This window comes from Triticum aestivum, chromosome 5B (assembly GCF_018294505.1).
Source record: "Triticum aestivum cultivar Chinese Spring chromosome 5B, IWGSC CS RefSeq v2.1, whole genome shotgun sequence".
Classification (NCBI taxonomy): Eukaryota; Viridiplantae; Streptophyta; class Magnoliopsida; order Poales; family Poaceae; genus Triticum; species Triticum aestivum.
Window position 1 is genome coordinate 681,137,183 of NC_057807.1, and position 26,282 is coordinate 681,163,464.

Genomic DNA, 26,282 nt, shown 5'->3' on the forward strand with positions numbered 1-26,282 from the left:
CCCTTTCTCCATGAACTTAATACACTAGATGCATGTTGGATAGCGGTCGATGTGTGGAGTAATAGTAGTAGATACAGGCAGGAGTCGGTCTACTAATCTTGGACATGATGCCTATATAATGATCATTGCCTAGATATCGTCATGATTATTTGAAGTTTTATCAATTGCCCAACAGTAATTGTTTACCCGTCGTATGCTATTTTTCTCGAGAGAAGCCACTAGTGAAATCTACGGCCCCAGGGTCTCTTCTTTATAATATTTGCCTTTACGATCTATTTTCATTTGCTTTTATTTGCAAATCTATTAATCCAAAAACACAAAAATACCTTGCTGTAATTTTTATTTATTTATTTTATCTAGCATTCCCGCGAGATCTATTTATCCAATCTACTACAAATTTTACCTATCTTTTACCCAGGAGGGATTGACAACCGCTCTTTACGTCGGGTTGCAAGTATTTGTTCTTTGTGTGCAGGTACCGTTTATGTAGTGTTGCGTGATTCTCCTACTGGTTTGATAACCTTGGTCTTATCACTGAGAAAAATAATAGATCTATTATTTGCCTTTTGCCTCTCGTTTTCATCTCCCCCACTTCACAAAAAAATTGTCGTTTTTAATCGCCCTCTTTTTTGTTCTCCATTTTCTCGTCAGATCTGTTTTTGTGTGCAATTTTGTTTGTTACTTGTTGTCTCTATGGATTGTTCTTCTTTTATTGCTTGCACTCTCAAGAACGAGGTCCTTAACTTTAAGCAAAGGGGCGAGAATTTAAAAGATGCTTGGTATAGGATTTGCAATGCTCACAATAGATCTATCCGTAAGCAATCAACTGTTGTTCTTCTTTGCTGTTTTTATGTGGGCATCACCACATGGTATAGATTCGTCCTTGATACGATTACTGGTGGAAATTTCTTGATGTGTCCCTCTCTTGAGGCTTTTAGTGTTATGGGAAATTTAGTGGGTTCACCGCCACTTATGATTACTGAAACAACTTTAACTCTTGAGCATGTTATGGAAAGACTAGATGCTATTGAAAAGAAAATGCTTACCGAAGATACATAATTTTGCTACTAAAATTGGGTCAAAAGCAGGAGAAGTTCTTAAGTTGCTAAAAGAAAAGGTGACCGTGATTCATGAAAGAATTAAAGAAAGCCCGTCTAGGATCGATAAGCTGGAAGAAATCTTTTGTAATCTAAGTACAGCTTTAGCTTCCGCCAAAATTACTGAAAAAACTCCAGCAAAAATTAGCAAAATTACTCAAGCCAATAAAAACAAGGGTGCAACATCTAATAGTAACAAAGAAGATCTTAAAATGATTAGTATTCACCTAGATTTTGTTGAAGTTATAAGAGACCTATTAGTAAGAACGATTTCCTCAATTTTATGACTAGAAATTTTGCTATTTTACTTGCTAAATCTTCAAAGAAATCTGATTGTGTGATTGAAGAGTTGGAAAATAAAGATGACAATACTTGAATCTTTGCACTATGCCTAGCTAGGGGCGTAAAATGATAGCGCTTGTTGGGAGGCAACCCAATGAATAAAATTTATTTTGTCTTTCTATCTCTATTATTCAGTGTTTGCACAATTATGCTACTGTTATGATTATGTTTTTTATGTTTTAATTAGTGTTTGTGCCAAGCAAAGCTTTTGGGATCATGTTGGGTGATAGTTGATTTGATCTTCTTGGAAAACAGAAACTTTTGCGCCCAGTAAAATAATTTTCATAATCACAGAAACGTGCTTTTGCTCTGAATTTTTTTCACAAGATTGATATACAAATTGCCTACATCTTCCTATTTTTCATAATTTTTAGAGTTACAGAAGTATTCGAAGTTTTCAGATTGCTATAGATTGTTCTGTTTTTGACAGGTTCTGTTTTCTTTGCGTTGTGTGCTTATTTCGATGAATCTATGGTTTGTATTGGAGGGTATAAGCTATAGCAAAGTTGGAATACAGTAGATATAATGCAAGAATATAATATGAATTGGTTTGCAACAGTACTTAGAGTAGTGATTTGCTTTGTTATACTAACGGATCCCACGAAGGTTTTGTTGAGTTTTGTGTGATTGGAGTTTTTAAGTTTTGGGTGAGATCACGATGGATGAAGGATATGGAGTAAGAAGAACCTAAGCTTGGGGATTCCCATGGCACCCCAAGTTATTATCCAAAGATAAGCAAGAAACTAAGCTTGGGGATGCCCGAGTGGCATCCCCTCTTTCTTCTAACGACCATAGGTATTTTACTTGGAGCTATATTGTTATTCATCACATATCATGAATTTTGCTTGGAGCATCTTGTATGATATGAGTCTTTCCTTTTTTTGATTTTTATTTGGTATCATGAATCCTTTATAGACACACCTATTTGAGAGAGCCAAAATTATGCTATGACTTGTTAGAATTGCTCTCTATGCTTCACTTATATCTTTTTGAGCACGGTTTGCTTTATTATTTTTGAAGAAATGCTCTCATGCTTCACTTAGATTTATTTGAGAGTTAGTAAAAATTTTAAGAAATTCTCTCTTTCTTCACTTAAATTATTTCGAGAGAAGAAATTTTTTATGCTCATGTTCTTCACTTAGATTTGTTTGAGCTATCAAAAGCAACATATGAAATTAGTCCCAAAGTGATAGATATCCAAGAGGGATATAATAAAAACTTTCATGAAGATCATTGGACAAAATAAACTTGATTTTTTGTAATAATTTTGCGATATGATGATATAATATGTGAGTCATGTTAATGAGTAATTATGCTTTAGTAAGAATATTGGTGTTAAGGTTTGTGATTCCCTATGCAAGCACGAAAGTCAATAGCTATGCTATGAAATTACATCCTACTTGTGGTGCATTATTCAGTGTTAGTTATGCTTAATGCTCGCTTATGAGATTTTTCGTTTCTTGGTTGGATGCTTCTCAATCTTTTGCTAGCCTTCATTTGCACTAAGTATGATCACTATTTGTGCATCCAAAATCCTTAAACCCAGTTTTGCCATATGATTCCACTATACCTACCTATATGTTGTATTCTTTTGCCGTTCTAAGCAAATTTGTATGTGTCATCTCTAATCTTCAAAATAAATTTCTCTTTTGTGTGCTCGTACCGCTCATGAAATGGTAGGGGGTGGCTAATATATTTCCATGCTAGATGTGTTATTCTCAAGATGAGTGTTTATTCACTTGTCATTGCACGAGAGTATGGCAAAGGTATTAGGGATGCCCAATCCCAAATGAAAAATGAATTTACTTTATGTTGTCAAATAATACATCCCTTGGAAAGTGTTGGTATGGAAGGCACATGTGGATATGGCTAGCCATGGAAAGTGAAAATATGGTTGAAAAAGGAATAAACTTTATTTTCTGTTTGGGAACTGCCTATGATATATCTAGCATGGAAAGTATTGGGAACTACTCGATCATTTTCGTTGATAGGAAAAGCATGCCACCCAAAATGTTTTTATCTCTATCTTTTTTGCTTTGAGCTGTGGCACCTCTACAAATCCCTACTTCCCTCCGCGAAGGGATTTTCTATTTACTTTATGCAATTTTTATTTTGAGTCTTCATCTTCTCTTATAAAGCACCAACTAAGGGGCACTATGATCGTACTTGAGCATTGGGTGTAGCTAATATGCGAGTGTGTTTTATAAATGGATCAATGATTGAGCATAATGAGCTAGGGATAACTTGCTTTAGTATTGATATTTTGAAAGACTTGGTTGCTTGTTGATATGCTTGAGTATTGAAATCTTCATGTCAAAACTAGACTATTGCTTTGAATCATATAAAAGTCCAAATGGCCATGCTACAAAGAAAAGAAAATGTGATGAACATGTTAGGCAGCATTCCACATCAAAAATTATGTTTTTATCATTTACCTACTCAAGGACGAGCAGGAATTAAGTTTAGGGATGCTGATACATCTCCAACGTATCTATAATTTTTGATTGTTCCATGCTGTTATATTATCATGCTTGGATGTTTTACAATAATTTTACAACAACTTTATATCATTTTTTAGGACTAACCTATTGACATAGTGCCCAGTGCCAGTTGCAGTTTTTTGCTTGTTTTTTACTTCGCAGAAAATCAATACCAAACGGAGTCCAAACGTAGCAAAACTTTTTGGAGATTTTTTCTGGACCAGAAGACACAAGATGGGCCAAAGAAGTACTAGAGGGGAGCTCCGAGGGGAGCTCCGAGGGGAGAACAACCCACCAGGGTGCGCCTAGGGGCCCAGGCGCGCCCAGGTGGGTTGTGCCCACCTCGGTGGCCTCCCACACCGCCTCTTCACTCTATAAATACCCAAATATCCCAGAAACCCTAGGGGAGTCGACGAAAATCAATTCCAGCCACCGCAAGTTCCAGAACCACCAGATCCAATCTATACACCATCACGGAGGGGTTCATCATCCTCATTGGTGCCTCCCCGATGATGCGTGAGTAGTTCATTGTAGACATACAGGTCCGTAGTTAGTAGCTAGATGGCTTCCTCTCTCTCTTTTGATTCTCAATACAATGGTCTCTTGGAGATCTATTTGATGTAACTCTTTTTGCGGTGTGTTTGTTGGGATTTGATGAACTTTGAGTTTATGATCAGATCTATGTTTTTATTCATTTCTTTTGATCTCTTATATATGCATGATTACTTATAGCCTCGTATTTCTTCTTCTAAACTTTGGTTTAGTTAGGCGAACTAGATCGATTTTCCTTGCCATGGGAAGATGTGCTTCGTAATGGGTTCGATCTTACGTTGCTTGATCCCAGTGAAAAAAAGGGAACCGACACGTATGTATCATTGCTATGAAGGATAACAAGATGGGTCCATTTCTACATAAATAGATCTTGTCTACACCATGTCAGCGTTCTTATTGCATTACTCGGTTTCTTCATGAACTTAATACACTAGATGCATGCTGGATAACGCTCGATGTGTGGAGTAATAGTAGTAGATGCAGGGAGGAGTCGGTCTACTAATCTTGGACATGATGCCTATATAATGATCATTGCCTGAATATCATCATGATTATTTAAAGTTCTATCAATTGCCCAACAGTAATTTGTTTACCCGCCGTATACTATTTTTCTCGAGAGAAGCCTCTAGTGAAATCTACGTCTCTTGGGTCTCTTCTTTATCATATTTGCCTTTGCGATCAATTTTTATTTGCTTTTATTTTCAGATCTATTAATCCAAAAACACAAAAAAACCTTGCTGCAATTTTTATTTATTTATTTTATCTCATGTTCCCACGAGATCTATTTATCCAATCTACTATAAATTCTACCTATCTTTTACCCAGGAGGGATTGACAACCCCTCTTTACGTCGGGTATCAAGTATTTGTTCTTTGTGTGCAGGTATCGTTTACGTAGTGTTGCGTGATTCTCCTACTGGTTCGATAACCTTGATCTCATCACTGAGGGGGAAATACCTACCATCGATGTACTGCATCATCCCTTCCTCTTTGGAAAAATACCGACGTAGTCACATCATGGATGTATCCTCAGCGTGCTCATACCGATGATCCAATCATTACATACACCAGCGCCAAACCACCCATGGGTCGCATACAACAATTTGCAAAGGCCCTACACCACTTCGTCACAGTCACCAATCATCTAGAGGTCTCAAGTAGAACGATGTAGGCCAGAAATAAATGTACAACATCTAGTCTTATCTATTATTATATATAAAAGTGTTTGACGGGGTAACCAGAAAAAAAATAAGCTAGAAATTACCAGAATAATTAGAAACATCTGGTTGTTGATTCGGTGGGCCCATAACTTAAATGACAAAATTAATGGATTAGATCTAAGAGTGCTTCATATAAAAAAAACTGCAACTTTTAGCCTGTGTGTGCGGTGGCTCAATGCTAAAATCTCTACTCCTAATGTCTCAGTTGGTAGGTCGCGTTCTGGGTTTTATTTTCGTCCCACCTCATCCGGTCTTTTTTGGTACTTCTTTGGTACTTCCTCCCACCTCCCCCTCAGCCGTGAAAAACCAAGAAAAACCCCGCGATCGAGTCCCGCACATGCCCAAACTCCCGTCGTTATCTCTACTCCTAATGGAGCAGTTGGTAGCCTTGTACGGTTTATTTTCGTCCCACCACTTTCAACCATTTTATTTCGCAGGTTTTTTTTCGTCCCTCCCCCACCCCACCGGTTTAGTTTCGCGTCACCCTCTCACACAACGAAAAAAATCTTAGCGGATCATAACTTTCCATGCTGGTGCAAGTTATTTTTAGTAATGTCTTTATGTGAAAGAATCAATCATGATCAATCTCTAAATATCAAATCTAAATTAATTAACCTTACCTTAAATTGCTCAATCACATTAATTAGGAAACAAAATAACCGATTTTAAGAAAATATCTACTCTTAATGGAGGGTATTACATACCAAACATAGGTACGTCATTAGCTCGCTTCCTTCCCTTCGTCCCTCAGTCCCATGCTCGTGGCGCTGAAGTGGCATCGACAGGCGATGGCGGCGAGGAAAGCACGTGGCAGCCCCTGAAGCACGAACACGACTGCACCTCGGGTCTGCCGTCTCCCAAGATATGGGTGAGTTCTCATGATGCCTACCCTAAACCCTCACGTCCTACAAATTCCTCAACATCTACCATCTCGATTTCGTCCATGCTCTGATCCAAATGATGATGCAGCTGTGGCCGATTGACAATGGAGATTTGCCATCCTTCCTCTCAGCACCCACTCCTGGAGGAACGACACGCCATGCCGATCGAACCCGGTCGAGATCACTCACCAAGATTGCTATTCGGAAGAAGAGTGGGACGGGATCTGCACTTTTGTTAATATAACATATACTTGTGCAGGTGCAGGTTTTGTTTTAAAAATCCAATTTGTTTATCTTTTTGTCGCTGAAATTGTTTACTAATTATGTGATTGGTTTTATTTCTTCTAGATGTTGTATATTCTTGGATTGAAGGGACTGTCTGACAAGGTGAAAGAGCTAATCTCTACTCCTAATGATCATGGGCTAATCTCTACAGTTTATTTTTGTCCGGTTTTTTTCGTCCCACCTCCACCCCCTAGCCAGCCCCACCCCTCGATCTTCTCCAAGTTTCCGGTTTTCTTTTTTCATGCAGGAAATTAGGACATAATCTATCTTTCCTTTAATGCACATCTCCCCAGTAAAAAAATCAGGACACTATCCCCTCCTTCCTATTAACACTAACACACATTTCTTCTGAAAATCCGGGACGTAATCCTCTCCTTCCCACTAATCTCTCTTATATGGCTTTCCCATAATTATGTCGGTCCTACTCAGTTTGATATAATTCAATTTGGACGAAGGACGCCAGAGATTAACTTTCGTTGGCAGAGAAAGAGACTAGGAATTGATTGGTTTTAAACATTGGATTCGGTATTAGCTTAACATCTGCAGGAACAAGACGACCATAGGAAAGGCTGGCTTGCTCGACCTGCATGTTTCCTGTATATTCATTCTCTCTCCAATTCTAATACAGTCCAATTGATCATTGTATATTTATCTAATCATGGTTCCTATATCGTTTTGTATGGCTACGTGATGGGGTCGCATCCACATGGGGGAATATCGCAGATTGGATCGGAAGCAGGCCGCACAGATGAACCACCCCACCTCGTTGTCTGCCTGCACGATCTCCATTAATATCTAGCGCCGCCTCTCGAGTGGACGACCTGCATGTCGCCAACAACACCACTTACCTCTGCGCTCTGACCAAAGATCATTGTCCAGGTGAGGGTACCTCGCCGCAAGCCCGCAACAGTTGCCGTCACTGTCGATTATTCGTACTCAGATTAAGTTTCAGGCTCAGCCGTCTCTGTTGTCACTCGTGAGCGCATAGACGATGGGTTGGTGCCATACTATCATGTGGCATCTCCGTCGTTCTGGACCGGGAAGATAACAGATTTTCAGAAAACAAATAATACATTTTAATCTAACTTCCTTAAATTATGCAAATCAATTGATTCTTTTTATTGGTTCAATTTGTCTTAGGAAACAAATAACAGATTTTTAGGAAACAAATAATACATTTTAATCTAACTTTCCTAACTTATTAGTGAAATTTGTTTTAGGAAACAAATAACAGACACGTCACAACTTTCCTCCCAATAAATAGTTTCTTAACATTTGCAAACTTTCCTAATCAGACACGTCACAAATGGGCAGGTACTGCTATCACGTTATCCAACAATAAAACCCCATTTGCATAGAAATCAGTTCAAAAATCCTAACTTTCCTAAATTTTTACCTTTCCTTGATAACAACAAACATTTTCTATGTTTTCCATCGATATTAGCATTTTTTTGAACTGAGATCTCCGGGTTATGATTTTTTTTGTGATTCTTTCCAATTGTGACCTCTCCTTCCACTCCGGCTCCTTGTCAGATAAACACCTCCACCACAGCCAGGTGACACCGCCCCAGACCTCCTGCCTCTCCACAACTTCTCCGCCACCTCCTTCTCGTACTCCATTAACAATCCCTCCGCCACATTTGTCCACGGCGGTGTCGAGGGCATGGTGCAGCAGCGTACCAGCGGTAGAGCAGCGCATAGCAGCAGGAAGCAATGCGCAGTAGGCGAGGCTGAGGGGGCGGCCGGCAGAAGATGGCCATGACTGGAGGCGGCGCGAGGCAGGGGGCAGCATACGGGGCGAGCGCAGCCAGCAAGAGTGTGGCGCGCGACCAGGGTGTGTGTCGCGCGGGGCACAGTGGTGCGGTGGCTGCGGCGAGCGCGACGGCAGCGGCGGGCGTGACCGACACGGTGTAGCATGGGCGTGGGCATGGAGAGGGAGTGGCCCCGCGGGCGCGGAAGAAGAGCGGCAGGCTCGGGCATGGGCGTGCATAGGAGCCGGCATGTGCCACGGGGTCAATCCGAGGAGCTCGGTGGCTACCCCTGCAATGGCCATGGCGGACGGTGGTTCTCGGCCACGGCGAAATACCTAACGAGAGCAAACGAGAGGGGAGACAAGGGAAAGGCAAGAGGAGATCATGGTGGTGTCAATGGCGCCCTAGGCGAAGACATGGGAGCTCGGGGCGGCGCGGATCGAACGGCAATGTCGCGGTGGCCCAAGGTTGAGGAAGACGGCAGCGACATCGATGCGGGGGTGCTGGACTTGATCTCGCTGGCGCAGACGAAGTAGCGAAGGCATTCGGAGCTCCTCGACAAGCTCCTAGCCCGCAGGGAGGGCAGTGGCCATGTGGACGGGGTCGGTCATGGTGGCCGTGGCGTCTGACTTCCTCCAGATCGACGGGATCGAGCGAGCGAGGAGGAGAAGTGGATTTGGGAGGGGGCGTCAAGGAGGAGTGAGTCCATGGGGTAGGTAAGGCAGGGCGTCACCCTTATCCATTCCCCTTCGATGCCAGCGAGGTGGTTGGGCGGGAGCCCGTCTCTGTAGCGACGCGGCTCGGGGAACAGGAGAAGACGACCGCGCGGGGACTGGACCGCTGAGCCGGTTCGGTGGCAAGGCCCGGGGGGCAGGGCGAATCCCCTTTTACATCGTCCTTTTGGTTTTTCAATGTATTCTAATCTGTTTCTCGTTTTTAACACCGTTTTCTATTTATTCTTATCAACTAAATGATCTCTACTCCTAATGTGTCAGTTGGTAGTCTCCGTTTCGGGTTTATTTTCGTCCCACCTCCCGAGTGAGGGAGAGGGGGAGAGAGAGTGAGGAAGAGGGAGGGAGAGGGTGTGTGTGTGTGAGAATTTGATGGTAAAAAAGGTCGTCCATGTCACTTAATATGTATGAGAATATTCAATATAATATTAACATAACTGATAGTGAACTTTTAAAGTTAATGTGGCCCCGTTGCAACGCACGGGCGTTCTTCTAGTAAAGATAGAGTACGTGTACCCTAAAAAGGGAAAAATAGACTACATGCAGTTCAGAAGAAACATACGTACTAAGAAGACTAGGCCCGTAAGGGTTTCATTTTTCTGGGTTTTTTTGAATTTTTCTACGGCGTCTTGGTAAATTGACGTGTGTTATCCTGAGTTGTCACATCGATGTGAAGCTGTGTTTGACCATGTTACCATTTTGCATGTTCTATTTTGATGTGGCGAACACTGCTTTCGTGGGCTTTGATCGTGTGACATGTACGAGGTATGATCGCCACGTTTCAGTTTTTTTACGTCTATCGGTTCAACTGGTGGTTCCAGATATTTCTTGGTCTACCCTTCCATTGATCCTCTCGAAGGATCTGGTCAAATCCCATGTGACTGTTTCACCGTCCTTCACCCATATAAAATGCCTCCGGGACATGGGCATCTCAAAGACCTCGGTCGCCATCCATATAAGGCCCCTACCCCTACCTTGCTTCATCCTCGTGTTCTCTTCCCGGCGCGCCCTTCCCCCGTCTCCTCTTTGCCGGGGTTATCAGCGACGGCTTTCGGGGATGCACGCGGAAGCCGCAGCGGATCGAGAAGGAGCTCGCTCTCATGGTGTCCCCACCTGACAGAGAGAGGGTCAGCACGTCCCGGGGTGAAGAAGAGGAAGACGCGGGAGCAAGGCGTGATCGCCTGGCAAGTGGGCCAGGCTGTGAGTGCGTGTGTGGGTGAGACCTGCGTGCCGCGTAAGGGTTAAGTAGCTGGCGATGCCCAGCTGGGGAGGATCGAATATTCTGTCAAGTAACCGAACTGAAAAGAGAAGTTGTTCTTCTCCTCTCGGCGAATTCCAGATCCCCTCTCCGTCTCCCCAAAATTCCTCTCCTCCCCACGAACCCTAGATCAAGGCCCATAACAAGTGGTATCAGAGGTCAGACGACCTGGATCCGCTCTACCAAAAGCCACGGTATCACACCAAGGCGGCCAAGCAGGCGGCAGCAATGGAGGAACAGATCGCGGCGCTCGCCAAGGCGATCAGCGACGGGCGCACGGCCAACGACGCCAGGCTCGACGCGATCCAGCAGTCGCTCGAGATGTGGCAACCGGTGGTGACCAATTTGCAGCAGCAGTTCGACGAGTTGCGAACATAGGTCGGGAGGATCGTGCTTCACCCCGCGCTCGCGTCGCCTCCGGCGACCCAGGAGGACGCGATGGTGCGACCGGCAGCGACCCAACCTGTCGACGACCTGGGGCACCATGGGCCAGGTGGCCACAGCAAGGTCATCGATTCCGGGGGTACGGCTCACGGGGTGGATACCACCCTGGCGCCGCCTCCGGGCAAGGGTGCATGCTCCGATCTCACCCTCGCCCCTTCCTCTCCGTTTCTAGTCGATCAGCAGATAGGGCATGAGCATAGCCACCACCACACCTTGCACTCCAACTGGGCTCTGCCCAAACTCGATTTCCCCTTGTTCGAGGGAGAGAACCCCCAATTCTGGAAGACCAAATGCGAGAAATATTTCGCAGTCTACGGGGTGCAACCGGATCTCTGGGTTCGTGTGGCTACACTGCACTTTTCATGTACAGCAGCGCGATGGCTTCAGGTTCAAGAAGCACACAACACTCCCTTCACCTGGGAAGCGTTATGCACGGCTTTGTGCGCCAAGTTCGGTAGAGAACAATATCAGTTGCAATTGCGTTAGTTTACTCACTTGCGTCAGAATGGGTCAGTAGTGGAGTATATGGAACAGTTTGAGGAGTTAATGCACCATCTGTTAGCGCATAACCCGTCCTTTGATCCATTGTTCTTTGCTATCCAGTTCCTAGATGGTTTAAAACCTGAAAGCAAATCGGGTGTTGCATTACATCGGCCTCAGGAACTCGATACTGCCTTTTCTCTCGCTCTGTTGCAGGAAGAACTGCTGGGCCACATGCCCCAGAAGGAGCCCGCGCCGATTCGGCACGCGCACCGCCCAATTGTGGCCATTGGAGCACCACCACCCAGGCTAGTGCAGCCAGCTGTGCCCGCAGCGGCGGAGGACCGGCGGGCGATCGAGGCGGCGCGCGCAGGCGATCGGCGCTAGGAGCCAGCACGCGGAGATGACCGTGTCGCAGCACTCCGCAACTATCGGGGCGCGCGAGGGCTCTGCTTTAAATGCGGAGAGCGCTGGGGCTAAGGCCACCAATGTGCAGCTACAGTCCAGCTCCATGTGGTGGAAGAACTGCTGGAATTACTTCAGGCAGAGGTGCAAGATCGGCAAGAACAAGACGCTGAATCTAACGATGAGCAGCTCATGTCAATATCAAAGATGGCGACAACGGGGGAAACGACTCCCTGCACCATCAGGCTGTTGGGAGACATTGGCGGGCGCGAGGTGCTGATCCTGGTGGACTCCGGTAGCTCGCATAGCTTCATCAGCGAGGCTGTGGCGACAGTGATGCAAGATAAAGTTCAGCCAATGCGACCGGTTTCAGTGAAAATAGCAAATGGGGGAGTTCTCAACTGTTCTGGGATCATTCCAGCTTGTCATTGGGACACACAGGGGCACACATTCTCCACTGATGTGCGTGTCCTGTCATTCGGCTGTTATGATATGGTGGTTGGGATGGATTGGCTCGAGCAGTGCGGACCCATATTAGTGGATTGGACAGCCAAGCAACTCCAGTTTCAGAAAGAGGGCCAAACAGTGATTCTGCAAGGCTTACAAGCAAAACCTCAGCAAGTTGAACCAGCCACCATGGAGGAGTTGTTGTTCATGGAACAATCCAATTCGATTGCGCATGTGGTGGCCATCTGCATCACAGACAAGCAAGGTGTGGATGAACCAGTTCCAGCAGTTATCCAACACATTCTAGACAGCTTTCAAGTTGTGTTCGAAGAACCTACAGGGCTGCCAGAGCATCGCGAATGGGACCATGCCATTCCCCTGGTAGCAGGGGCCAATCCAGTTAACATCAGAGCATACCGATACACCCAGAGCAGAAAAATGAGATCGAGACACAGATTCGAGAGATGCTTCGTGTGGGGCTCATAACTCCCAGCACCAGTCCTTTCTCATCCCCAGTGCTGCTAGTCAAAAAGAAGGACCAAACATGGAGATTCTGCGTGGATTTCAGGCATTTGAATGCAATACTATTAAGAAAGTCTACCCAATGCCCATTATCGATGAACTATTGGATGAGATCGCGGGATCGTCATGGTTCTCTAAGTTGGACCTGAGGGCTGGATACCATCAGATACGACTACTGCCAGAGGACGAGCACAAGACGGCATTCAACACTCACTTGGGCCACTTCGAGTTTAAAGTGACGCCATACGGCCTAGCCTATGCTCCAGCAACATTCATGGGAGGCATGCATGTGGTGCTCTCTCCAGTGCTTCGCAAAGGAGTTTTGGCGTTCATGGATGACATCCTGGTTCACACTCGTACCTTGGAAGAGCACGGTCCCCTTCTGACACAAGTTCTGCAATTACTGCACAAACACGGGCTGAAGGTGAAGCTCTCCAAGTGCAGTTTTGCGCAACGCAGTATCAGTTATCTAGGACATGTCATCAGCGAAAAAGGAGTCTCTACTAATAACACCAAAGTTCACGCAGTTCAACAGTGGCCGGTGCCGCAGAACACCAAAGAGCTGCGTGGGTTTCTGGGGCTCGCATGATACTATCGCAAGTTTGTGTGATTCTTCGGGGTCATCAGCAAGCCACTGACGGAACTCCTCAAAAAGAACATCGTCTTTGCGTGGACATCAATGGCTGACGCGGCATTCCACGCTCTCAAGCAAGCCCTTACAGCAGCTCCTATTCTCGCTCTTCCAGACTTCCAAAAACAGTTCGTAGTCGAGACGGACATGAGTGCAACTGGGATTGGTGCAGTTTTGATGCAGGCAAACCACCCCGTGGCGTATCTGAGCAAAGCGCTAGCTTCCAAAAACATGGGACTGTCTGCATATGAGAAAGAGTGCTTGGCGCTCTTGCTCGCCATTGATCACTGGCGGTCGTACCTTCAGCACTCGAAGTTCATCGTACGCACTGATCAGAAGAGTTTGCTGCACCTGGCTGATCAGAGGCTCAATACCCCTATTCAGCAACGAGCATTTACCAAGTTGGTAGGGTTGCAATTCGCCATCCAATACAAGGCCGGGCTCACAAACAGAGCAGCCGATGCATTATCTCGTCGTGGGCATGAGGAAGGCACAGAAATGGCAGCGATGTCAGTGTGCAAGCCAACTTGGTTGGAAGCTGTCAAGAACAGTTACCTGAATAATGCCGGAGTGACAGCGAGAATGGAGAAACTGGCCCTCGACCCCAAAAGTGAACCACAGTACACAATGCAGGAAGGGATCTTAAGATACAAAGGGCGTGTGTGGATTGGCAATGATGCAGAGGTTCAGCAACACCTGATCAACTCTCTGCATGCAAGCGCGGTGGGTGGACACTCAGGGTTCCACGCCACGTACAACCGCATCAAGAGACTCTTTGCTTGGAATGGTATGAAGGCTCAGATCAAACAGACTGTCAGAACCTGCATGGTCTGTCAGCAGGCAAAAACTGAGAGAAAATCACCCGCGGGGCTCCTTCAACCATTGACCATACCAAAAAAGGCATAGGCAGTAGTCTCTATGGACTTTATCAAAGGGTTGCCGCGTTCTGGTGGCTACGACACGATCCTGGTGGTAGTCGACAAATTTTCCAGGTATGCCCATTTTTTGCCGCTGACGCACCCATTCACAGCTTTAAAGGTTGCTCAGAAGTTCATGAAGGAGATTTTTCGACTCCACGGCCTACCCCTCGCGATCATCTCCGACAGAGACAGAGTTTTTACCAGCAAAGTTTGGCAAGAACTATTCAAGCTATGCCGAACAGAGCTAAAACTCAGCTCAGCGTATCACCCACAGACTGATGGGGCGACAGAGTGAGTCAAACAGTGCCTGGAGGGATACCTCCGCTGTGCAGTGCACTCGTGTCCCAGCAACTGGTCGAAGTGGCTAGCTCTTGCAGAGTATTGATACAACACCGCATTTCACTCAACTCTGGGGAGAACGCCTTTTGAAGTCATCTACGGGCAGTTGCCGCGCGAGTTTGGGGTGGATCAGGTCGACCAATGCTCAGCACCCGACTTGGCTGCATGGTTGCGTGAGTGAGGAATCATGCTCGAGCTCCTTCAACAGCAGCTGAAACTGGCTCAGGACAGAATGAAAAGACAGGCCGACAAGCATCACACGAACAGAGCATTTGAGGTCGGCGATGCAGTGCTGTTGAAGCTTCAACCGTTTATCCAGCCCTCAGTTGCACAGCGCCCCCACCAGGAGCTAGCGTTTCGCTACTTTGGGCCTTACCGCGTCTTGGCTCGCATTGGTGCGGTGGCATATAAGTTGGACCTTCCGGCATCCAGCAAAATCCACCCGGTGGTGCACGTGTCGCAATTAAAGAAGGCTGAAGGCGCGCAAGTTCAGGTGAGCTCTGATCTTCCACCTGATAATGCTACATTGCAGGCGGAGCACATTCCAGAGAAAGTGCTCGAACTGAAGATGATCCAGATGGGAGGTGCGCTCCAACCACGGCTGTTGGTTCAATGGAGCAAGATGCCCAAGTTCATGGCTACCTGGGAAGACCCGGTAGAGCTGCAGCAGAAGTTTCCGGATACGTCACCTTGGGGACAAGGTGAAACACAAGGGGGGAGGATGTCACAGTGCCCCCACCTGACAGAGAGAGGGTCAGCACGTCCCAGGGTGAAGAAGAGGAAGACGCGGGAGCCAGGCGTGATCGCCTGGCAAGTGGGCCAGGCTGTGAGTACATGTGTGGGTGAGGCCTGCGTGCCATGTAAGGGTTAAGTAGCTGGCGACGCCCAGCTGGGGAGGATCGAATATTCTGTCAAGTAACCGAACCAAAGAGAGAAGTTGTTCTTCTCCTCTCGACGAATTCCAGATCCCCTCTCCCTCTCCCCGAAATTCCTCTCCTCCCCACGAACCCTAGATCGAGGCCCATAACACTTGCCCCCATGCGGACGGTGGGGCGCCGACGGCCTGATGATGGGGACAAGATCACCTCACAGTGCCCTCTAACACGAAGATCCCAACGTATAGGAGGGCCTATCCAACCAGGAGGAGGTGGCTGCAGAATCAGCACCGGCGATAATCATGGTGAATGTGATGTGCTTGGCGTGGTGGCGGTCCCTGGCAAAGTGGAGGGCCGCCGCCGTGGTGCTAGACTTGGAGCATGCATGTGTCGGTTAAAATGTGGCAGCAACCTGGTTATCTTACAGGATATTTGAAACTGTTTTCCATGACCCAACATTTTTGGTGAGTTCAGTTTTACTAATTTATTCTATGTAACTTCTCTGTTCTTATCAAGTTGGAGTTGAGGAAGTAAGCTTCTGGGACAGGGTACCATGCACGAATGCCCAAATTGTCAGTACTTATCTTGCATCATCATGTTAATTAATCTCATTGAGCTTTAATATTCCTTTTATCATATGTATTATCTTGGTGCAAGCAGGCGCAAAATAACTAATGCAAGGCACCCGTGACAGGATTTGTGCTGTAAGATTGATGGACCAGCCATTTTGAGCAAACGTCGGAGAAAGGCATCCAAATTCATGGATACTTAGTCCTTCGACCAATGTTCCAAATGATCATGTCAGTTTGCGGGCTTCAAAAGAGGAAGATCGTGAAAATTGGCATTATTTGTGCTGCTTCTTCTTCTGAATTATCCGCATCACAATCACTTGAGTGTACTGTTTTTGCAGTTTTCAAACCATTCATTATTGACACCTACAGGAATCAATATTAATGTTTTTTATTTTAAAAGTGAATTTTACAATAAATGAACAAAGGAGCAAGGGACCATATAGGCTGGCTTCCACGGTTCTATTAGGAGCACTGCATTGTTACTTCTGGTTATCTAGACTAATTGATGCAAGTTTGCATCGACATGGTATATTACCACCCAAGTTTTGGTTGTGTATTGTAGTTTATTTGTTGGCACAAGTACACAAGATAAATTTCATGATGCATACTTGCAATCTTGCTCAGTTGTTGCGAGGAACTTTCGTCTATTTATGTTTTCATTACAGATTTAGAATTTTCATCTACATCCTTTTCTTTCTAATGGAAGGTGGATTTTCATTACATTTTTCCGTTTGTGGTTTAGGTAGGACAGGTGAGCTGAAAATAGTTTCACAAGTACACTATATGTGCCTTTACATTTTTTTCCATTCTACTTAAGGTATGTGATTTTTTAAGCGTCTCAAATTTCAGTTTGGTTTGATTTAATGATTTATCATTGTCTGAAACACTAGAGTTGTACTACTTGCAGGGGAATTCCAGACAGAGTTCATCCATTCAGTAAAGGCATATGTTCAAACATCTGTGGCTTTAGATTCACTTGAAACTCTTGGTGAGTGTTGACACTTCCGAATAATGTTCATCCTAGCTATGATTGTTTATGTCAGTATACAGTTTGCTCTCACCTTTTCCCCAAAGTGCATGGGTAAGGCGCGGCAGGCGGCCGCTGCAGCTCGAGCCATGGCCATGGCCGGTGCATGACAGTAATAATCAAATGGTTTGTTGCCTACCTTACGCCGAGGAGGGGTTGCTTCTGTCGTCCTCACCGTCCGTGTCCAGCACCTCGCCCTTGCTCCGTCCATGGACAATGTTGCGTCCTGCCCCGACATGCCCAAATCTGAAGAGAAGAGGAGGAACAAACAGGGCGTCAGTCAGTCAGCCTCTTCGATTCACGCATGGGACTCGGTGGAAATGCCAGCGCCGAGGAGGGATTCATCACCTAATTGGCGCTTCGAGCCATCAGTGCCCACCGGCGAGGCAATCTGGTTCTCACATTGGGATTGGTCAGGGGCGTGGGCGAGAAGGGGAGGTAGGAGGAGGTGAATGCAGATGCATGTAGGGAGAGGTGCTTACTGAGCCGGGCGATGTGGATGGCGTCGAACTTGGTGTTGGAGAAGTAGGCGCAGGTGACGAGGAGGAAGCCGGCGACGAGGCCGATGCCGAAGTTGCACAGCTCGACGGTGCGGCTAAAGGCCTCGAGTGGCGGTGCCGTGGTGGTGTGCATAGCCCGCCTTGGCACCACTGCCATCCATGGCCAGCTGACCTCTCATCTCCTTCCTCTGCCTCTGCTCCTCTCTCCCCCTTCCTCTGCTTTGTTTGACTGTTGGTGAGACACGTGCCGAGGGTGAGCGGAGCAGGTGCGCCACAAGTATGTAGCTAGCTGAGTGAGAGAGTACGTGTCCTCACATGCTTATTACATCGCCGAAGCATGAATCAACGGCATTGTAGTAGACAATGTAAATCACATGTTACCCTTCTCTGTATGAACCACTATATTGCAACTCAATTCTACTACCAAACCTTAAAAAAAGATGGCGCGGCGTGCGGCCAGGCATTACACGTTGTCCACCATCTATGCAATCTTCCCAATATAGTCATCGATGACTACAACTACAATGCTATGAAGACAATGTATAAGAGCTATTTGGCCGCCCAAGAATGGAGAAAGACCAAGAAAGAAGAGTTATTATAAATACAAAAACAACAAAAAGCAAGCCTTCAACGAGACAAATGAAGACGAATAAGGATATTCAAGAAAATTTGCCTCCAATTTCAAGATATCTTGCTAATCCACCGAGAGCCGAGATGTGCATCCACAAACTTAAAACCACCCATCTAACCGGATGATCAACATTTTAGGTCCAAGAAAAGAACAAAAACTCTAACTAGACGAACCATTTTCTTGTATGCACTACTGCATCACGATCTCTCTCCTATGTACCACAAATGTACTAATCTTTGCCAAAAAAATGTCTTTGGACCACTTACAAAATATTAAAAAAATAAATAAATAGCTAATTAGTCCATGTGGCGCGGCATGCCGCCGCGCACTACCCGCTAGTACCTTATATCTACCTACATATCCCTTTAAACTAGAGTAAATAAGATAAAAAGTGCATCTTTCCTTAGCATGTACGTACACACCTTATGTCTACCTACATGTCCCTTTAATTTATAAAAAGTGCTTGACGGATAACCAGAAAAAAGATAAATAAGCTAGAAATTACCAGAATAATTAGAAACATCTGGTCGTTGATTTGGTGGGCCCAAAACGTAAAAGGACAAAACTAATGCATTAGATCTAAGAGCGCTTCATCTCAAAAAAAACTGCAGCTTTTAGCCTGTGCATGCGGTGGCTCAATGCTAAAATAAAGATAGAGTATGTGTACCCTAAAAAGGGAAAAATAGATCACGTGCAGTTGAGAAGAAATATACATACCTTATATCTATCTACATATCCATTTAAACAAGTAAATAAGATAAAAAGTGCATCTTTCCTTAGCATGTACATACACACCTTATGTCTACCTACATGTCCCTTTAAATTTAAATAAATACTAGAAGATCTCACGTAACTACATGTAAAACTGGTGGATCTGATTAATCCTGGAAAAACTACTAGATCTCATGTCCTGTAAAGAATATTTTTTTACCACATCTCTTATTCTAAATCTCACTTCCGTCAAAACAAAAAACAAAAAAACTACCACGTCTGACGCACAAAAAACTAGAAATTACCAAAAGAAAATAGAAAATCTAGCCGTTAATTTGGTGGACGCGTAACTTAAAAGACATAATTAACAGATTAGATCTAAGAGCCATCAATCTAAAAAAACTGGCGTACATGCGACATGGGCTAAAAAAGCTAACATGCATGGGTGGGACCAGGGGTGGGACATGGGCTCGTGCCAACCAAAATGCATATGCATGATAGACCAATCTCATCTAGAAAAACAAAATATCGTGCGTGTACTCGGACCCAATATGCACGCATGAGTGGTCAATCTAAAAAAAAGCTAGCGTAGACATGGGCTGATGCCTTGCAATATGCATGCATATATGCGTTTATTGGAAGAAAAAAACAAGCGTACATTGCCCTTGATATATGCATGCATCACATGCAATACCTAAAATATGGGATCATCATTCGTACTTCTCCTTTTTTCACTCAGCATCCCCACGTTCACACATACTAGGTGCATGTGTCACGCCGCTTGATAGGGTTTGTGCTTCCCCTGGTCGCCGCCCCGGCATCCAATCTCCGCGCACGTGTGCACCGACCAAAGCCGCCGTAACACTCCAGTGGCGAGAGAAAACACATTTGGCCGTTAATTAGGTTGTCCGTTGATATAAAAGTTATAATTAATAGATTAGAATGAAAGTCGATCTATCTCAAATACAACAAGTAATAGACAGCGTGGTTCTGCCCGGCAATATGACAGACAACTGCATTGACGCGGTGCTCCTTCAGGTTATATATGAACTCATGACCATGACAACATATGTTTAGATCATGCACATGCTTCCATCTCTAGCCGTCGCCTCTTCCATTAGGCCATGGTCGCCACCTTGCCAACGTGTTGTCGCCGAGGGATGCGCCGCATTGGCAACACGACAAACAACCTCGCTATTCACCAATCACTGTGAGACCGATTACATGCAAAGGTTGTTAGTCTGCAGCCTTACATGCAGGCAACGGACTAGGACCAAGTAAGGAGTTTCATGACTGCTTTGATCTAGGTAGTAGTGATACAAAAATACATATAAGAGCAAGATCGATCAAAGTATCATGCTAACTGGTAGCTAGCATATATGCAGATAAGATATGTGTGGATTCCTATTAACTATTCAAGCACAGCCAAAGTAATCCATATTTGATATTGAGCATTTTGTCGCCATGCATGCATGGCTTGCATATTTTTGTTGTAAGTTTAACTAGGTACACCTGATTACTTTTTTTCTTTGCAAAAGGAACAATATGTAAGTAAAGTTAAATATATCTCTCAACATCGGTCTTTTGATCCCAATAATCAAAATCTTAATAAGAAAAAATAAACCAAGAGAATCCGACCAACTTAAGCATGACACACAAATAACAGACTATAATAATTTTAGGAAGAGTAATAATTATCTTGGAATTAGGAATGCACAGCCAACTTTTACAGTTGTTCTGTATCGTAGTAGTGTGGACACTGCTCTTGTAGTGTGGACGATGTTTTTCTCCCTCGACATTATTGACATTGCTATAACAAAAGTTGCTTACGTGATAATATGAACCAACATTGGTCTTGCTTAGTGCATGAGCCTTAACTTAACTAAATCAAATGAGCATGGTATATATATATATATATATATATATATATATATATATATATATATATATATATATATATATATATATATATATATGCACTCTCATTTTATATATTATATTAAAAATACAGTAAAAAGCCATTAAAATAGAATTTAATATGTAAATCCTGTGCAACATTAGAAAATATACTTATGCTTAGATTAAAACAGTGAGAATTATTAGACTTCCTCTTAAATAAATAATATTACAATGCAACATGATAGAAGTGCAGGAAAATGATCTAAATATAATTTGGACAACCTGACTAATCATAAAAAATAAGTGAGTATATCATGCATAACTAGAAGGTAAATGATCAATGGACAACAAATATTTATATCTATATGAAAATAAGAAACATTTGGATAATATGATCTAACATGCTAAGACAAAGTATGTGCACCAAAGTCTTTATATTTGTAAATGTCAGCACATTTGGTCCGAGTGTTTCTTTAGAAAGATCAAATAATAAGATCTCATTATTAAACATTCAAAATTCTACCCCGCGCATCGAGCGGGCCACTTTGCTAGTTGTTATTAGAGAAGTTTCTATATGTACTTCCTTCACACATGGTGAATAAATGTATTCTTCCCTGTTTGCTGCTATGCATGAACACTTTTTTTGAGAATACAATCTTATTCACATAGTTCTCTTACTTTAATATAAATTCACTGCATACAACGCACCACCTATAAACACCCCGTATCGATGGGGCGCGGCGTGCCGCCGTGCGGGCATGACTAGTTTGAAGCCAGACTCCATCAGTATGTAGTAAAGAATATGAGAGCCATAATCCAGCCTAACACAAGCGTGACGCATCTCTTACATCAACACCACGTGGACTCATAATTGATGGAGACATATTTAATTTAATTCAAGGAACTGAATATGTTTGGTCTGTTTGTTCGCACACTTGCCTAGTTTACTCTCCTCACTATGATTTGTATGTGTCTTATTTTATGTATAGAAACAATGTCCTCAAATAATTTATAAAATATTGGGATAATAATAAATTGTCATGTACTAACGCTCCAAAATCTCCAGTCTCAGATTCATCAATGGTTGATCATCAACATAGAGAGTCTGATTAAATAAGGCAAAAAATGATTTAGTTAATTAAAATTTATTTTTTTATCAGATTAGATGGGGAATATGCGATGCCTTCATGGAGTTACACGATTCCCAAAGGTGTCGACACCTCTGCGCCTACATCCAACAAACATGTCTCATTCTCATCGCTCATCTCCCTCTCTCTCCATCTCCCTCTCTCCTCTTTAGTGTTTATGAAAGGACTATCTTGTAATTAATAAATAAATAATGATAGACTAACAATTGAAACTTTCATTCCATGTTTTATGTAACATATTATATTACATAATATATACTCGGTGTATATTAGAACAATTTTAAAAAATAACGTTTTCAAGGATATAATACATCTTTTTTTCTAATAATGCATCTATGAAAATACACGAATTAAAGTTGTGTATACATTGTAACTAAATCGGGAATCTAGAATTCTATGTGTTCGTGACAAAAAGTTAAGTATATGTGTGGTTTTTATACAATACTTTGTAGCCAACAGGATAAACACCTTCGTCACGGTAATTTCATTCTTGATAGCTCGCAAATAACATTTTTACATGTTGCATATGACAAATTTATGCAACATCTTGCAATAGAAACGAACTATGTCTTTGACAATCAACTCACAACGAAATACTAGTGAAATTTTCTAAGCACCTTCTCTATAAATGGTTTACATACAACTAACCAATTCGCAAAGACATTATATGATTATAACAATATCACTAGAGCAGAGTATAACCCTAACAACGCAAAGTATTCAGACATATGATGATGTTCAACCTACATCTTGTTAAGTACAAAGATAATGCCCTCTAAGACCTACCATAGTTAGAAGTATTTCAATATGCAAATGCCACACAGATTTTGAGTCCATTGTTTATACTAAACACTTCTACTTCCACATACCACATTTAGTAAAAGAATTGATTTTTTAGCTACATGATATTTAACATATAACCATTACTAGTATTTTGTTCACATAATGTTGTTAGTGGTATAATAACTTAAATGCTCAGCCAATTTATATTTATCACAAATATAATAGTGCTAAACTTTTACCATGCTTTATGATATAAATTATTGTACTTATTCAAATTTAGATTGGGACATTCTTTGAACTGTGTTCCGTTTGAATTGGAATGGGTTATAAAGTCACAATCATCTATAGAATAATATTTTCCGCCTATACATATAATAGTATGCTTATATGTGTTTGTATATATTAGTATAATTAAATATCTTAGCGGAGTGTTTTACAAGTAAAAAGTAATAACAATGATTTGTAGAGTAGGTCTGTCTATCTTAGTTGTACTAATAGAAAATTCTCGAATGTGAGATGTGTTGATAAGTTGTATGTTTTGACTTCGCTCACGGCCTTGCTCTCTTTTTGTCCTTGAAGGTTTATAATTGGTCTAGATTTGATGATTGTTTTTTAAATTTGCACCTAGTGGATTCCACAATTAATAACCCTATGAGAAGGATTAATGATGTTCTTGTTGTTGCAAATAGGAATTATGTGCCCGTAGATTTCATTGTGCTTGATATAGATTGCAATCCTACATGTCTTATTATTCTTGGTAGACCTTTCCTTAGAACGATTGGTATAATTATTGATATGAAAGAAGGAAGTATTAGATTTTAATTTCCGTTAAGGAAGGGTGTGGAACACTTCCCAAGAAAGAAAATTAAGTTACCATATGAATCTATTATGAAAGCTACTTATGGATTGCATACCAAAGATGACAATACCTAGATCTATTGCATTATGTCTAGCTAGGGGCGTTAAACAATAGTGCTTGTTGGGAGGCAACCTAATTTTATTTTTATGTTTTTTTGTTTTGCTTCTGTTCTTGAATAAAATACACATCATTACCTCTGTAGTAATTATGTTTTGGTGTTTTTATTAGTGTTTGAGTCAAGTAAGACCCTTGGGATGGTCTACGGTGATAGTTGATTTGATCTTGATGAAAACTAGAAACTTTTGCATCCAGTAAAACAATTTTGATAAATCACAGAAGCGACGAAACCTTATAAATGTTTTACACAAGATTTATATAAAAATTTCTCAAACTGTCCTAATTTTTCAGAATTTTTAGAGTTACAGAAGTATTCGAAATTTCCAGATTGCTACAGACTGTTCTTTTTTTGACAGATTCTGTTTTCTTTGTGTTGTTTGCTTATTTTGATAAATCTATTGGCAGTATCGGGGGTATGAACCATGCAGAAGTTAAAATACAGTAGATATTACACCAATCTCAATCCTAATGTCTGAGTTGGTAGAATAGCCTCCACGGGTTTTTTTTCGTCCCACCACTTTCAACCGTTTTTTTTGTTGGTTTTTTTTGTCCCCCACATGTTCCACTGATTTTCACCGCTCCACAGAGAAAAAATGCTCTAAACAACTGTGCAAGCAGCTCTTCTCCTTGATTGCCCTCGCGCGCAATAGGGTTTCCTACGCCACCGCCGTCGCCGGGGAACTCCTCGACCAGCCCAGCCTCGTGCCGCTCCGCCACTTCCCTTCCCGTCGCCGTAGTCGCCCCTCCATCTCCTGTCGGAGCCACTCCCTGCCGCGAACATCCTGCTCGTGTTGTACATGAGCGGTACGGCGGCCCTGACGGGGAGCGAGAACCGCCACGGGAACACTACGGTGAGCCCCTCGGTGAAGACCTGCACGGAGGGCAGGAACGCGGCGGTGATCCCCGTGGTGTCCCTGGACCGGAGGCTGTCGAGGATGTAGAGCGCCGGGAGCGCGGCGCCGACGAGGAACCCACCCACGGTGTGCTCGATGAGGAGGAGGCACGCGAGGCCGCGGAAGACAAGTGCGGACGGGTTGGGCTTCCTGGGGCGCTGCGAGGAGGCAGGCGTGGCTAGGAGGAGGAGGTAGGGGAGGAGCAGGATGCCAAAGGCGATCTCCAGGAGCGGCACGGTGGTCGAGAAGGCCAGTACGGTGGCGGTGCCCAGCGTGTTGAGTTGCTTGATGAAGAAGAGGTAGTGGTGATGGCACAAGCAGACCTCCCGGTAGGGCGAGGGTGGGCGCCCGCCCTACCTTGATTTCCTATCAAAACTTCTTAGGTACACGCATATGCAGTAGTTATGTACAGATTGATCCAGAAGACACCGTAGCCAATTGGGAGCGGTAGGGACCTCGGCGGCTCCCGCGACTAGGGTTAGCCCCGCTCCCCCAGCCGCCGCCGCCGCCGGCCGCCACCTCCCGCCTCCGTCGGCCGCCGCAGCGCTCTCCCCGCCTCCCTCTCCCCCTCCCCCTCCCCCGCGCACCTGTCCGCCCGCTCGCCCCCCCGCGGGCAACGGGCGGCCCCTGCCCCTTCTCCTTCGGCCTCCTCCCGTCCTTCTCCATCCCCGCCGCCGCCGGACGGAGCCGCCAAGCCATGCCCGCACGGCGCTGGCGGCGGCGGGCCGTCCCTTCCCCGCTTGCTCTTGGGGGGCGCGGGGGCCTCCCGATGGCGGCGGTGCTGCTCGGCCTCTGCGGTGGGGTTCGGTGGCGGGAGTCCGGCGAGCTCCGTGGCTCTCGGTGCGGCGGCGCGGCCGTTGGCCGCGGGGCGGCGTGGCGGTGCTGGTGGCCGGCGGCGCCCGTGCGGCCCAGATCTGGGCCCTTTCGGGCCCCGTCTGGGCTAGGGCGGGCCGGCGACTCGGTGTGTGGCGGCGCTGCTCCCTGGTTGGTGGTGAAGTGGCGGTGGTCTGCGGGCGGTGGCGGCTTCATCGGCCGACGAGCTGCAGCGTGACGACAGGGGCTGTCCGGACGCTGTTGGGTTCGGCCGAGCCTCGGTGCCTGGCAGGCCCCTTGTCTGCGCGTCCGGTCGGCTCCACGGTGGCGGTGGTGGTTGTCCCCTCACGTCGGTGATGTTGCGGATGCCCCCAAGGACACTCTCCCTTCTCCCATCCTCCAGGTCTCGTGTCGGTGACCTCAGGGAGACGGCGGAGTTGATCCGGTGATCGTGGTGGCACATGTTGGTGGGCGGCGCGATGGGCGGTGCACTATGATTCATCTGGGGTGGTGGTGGGGGTTTGGGTTGGGAGAAATCTCTGGCGGCTTGTCCGGCCCCGACGCGGCGACGCCTGTGGGTGCCGTCGGACCTTCCGAAGGGCGTCGGGTACACCCCTCCCCTCACTGCCCTCCTGCGTACCGGGGGAAACCCTAGGACTTGTCCGGGCAG

The 26,282-nt window shown here is 44.8% G+C and overlaps 1 protein-coding gene and 1 pseudogene across 3 annotated transcripts; both read right to left on the minus strand.

Moving 5' to 3' along the window:
* Window positions 1–16,311: 16,311 nt before the first annotated feature.
* On the minus strand, window positions 16,312–20,138 carry LOC123114169 (uncharacterized). Of its 3 annotated transcripts, XR_006456440.1 has the most exons (4): window positions 18,074–20,138; window positions 17,741–17,987; window positions 17,607–17,649; window positions 16,312–17,504 (listed from the first exon to the last, which is right to left on the minus strand). XR_006456440.1 is itself a non-coding variant. In XM_044535548.1 (2 exons), the coding sequence occupies exons 1-2, from the start codon at window positions 17,913–17,915 to the stop codon at window positions 17,266–17,268; spliced, it is 414 nt and encodes a 137-aa protein (XP_044391483.1). In that variant the 5' UTR covers window positions 17,916–20,138; the 3' UTR covers window positions 16,312–17,265. The 3 variants fall into 3 exon arrangements, 1 of the variants encoding a protein (XP_044391483.1); XR_006456438.1 differs by having other exon boundaries at window positions 17,741–20,138; XM_044535548.1 differs by lacking the exon at window positions 17,607–17,649 and having other exon boundaries at window positions 17,741–20,138.
* A 4,424-nt stretch (window positions 20,139–24,562) lies between these two features.
* LOC123115270 (uncharacterized) lies at window positions 24,563–25,498 on the minus strand (annotated as a pseudogene).
* Window positions 25,499–26,282: the final 784 nt, after the last annotated feature.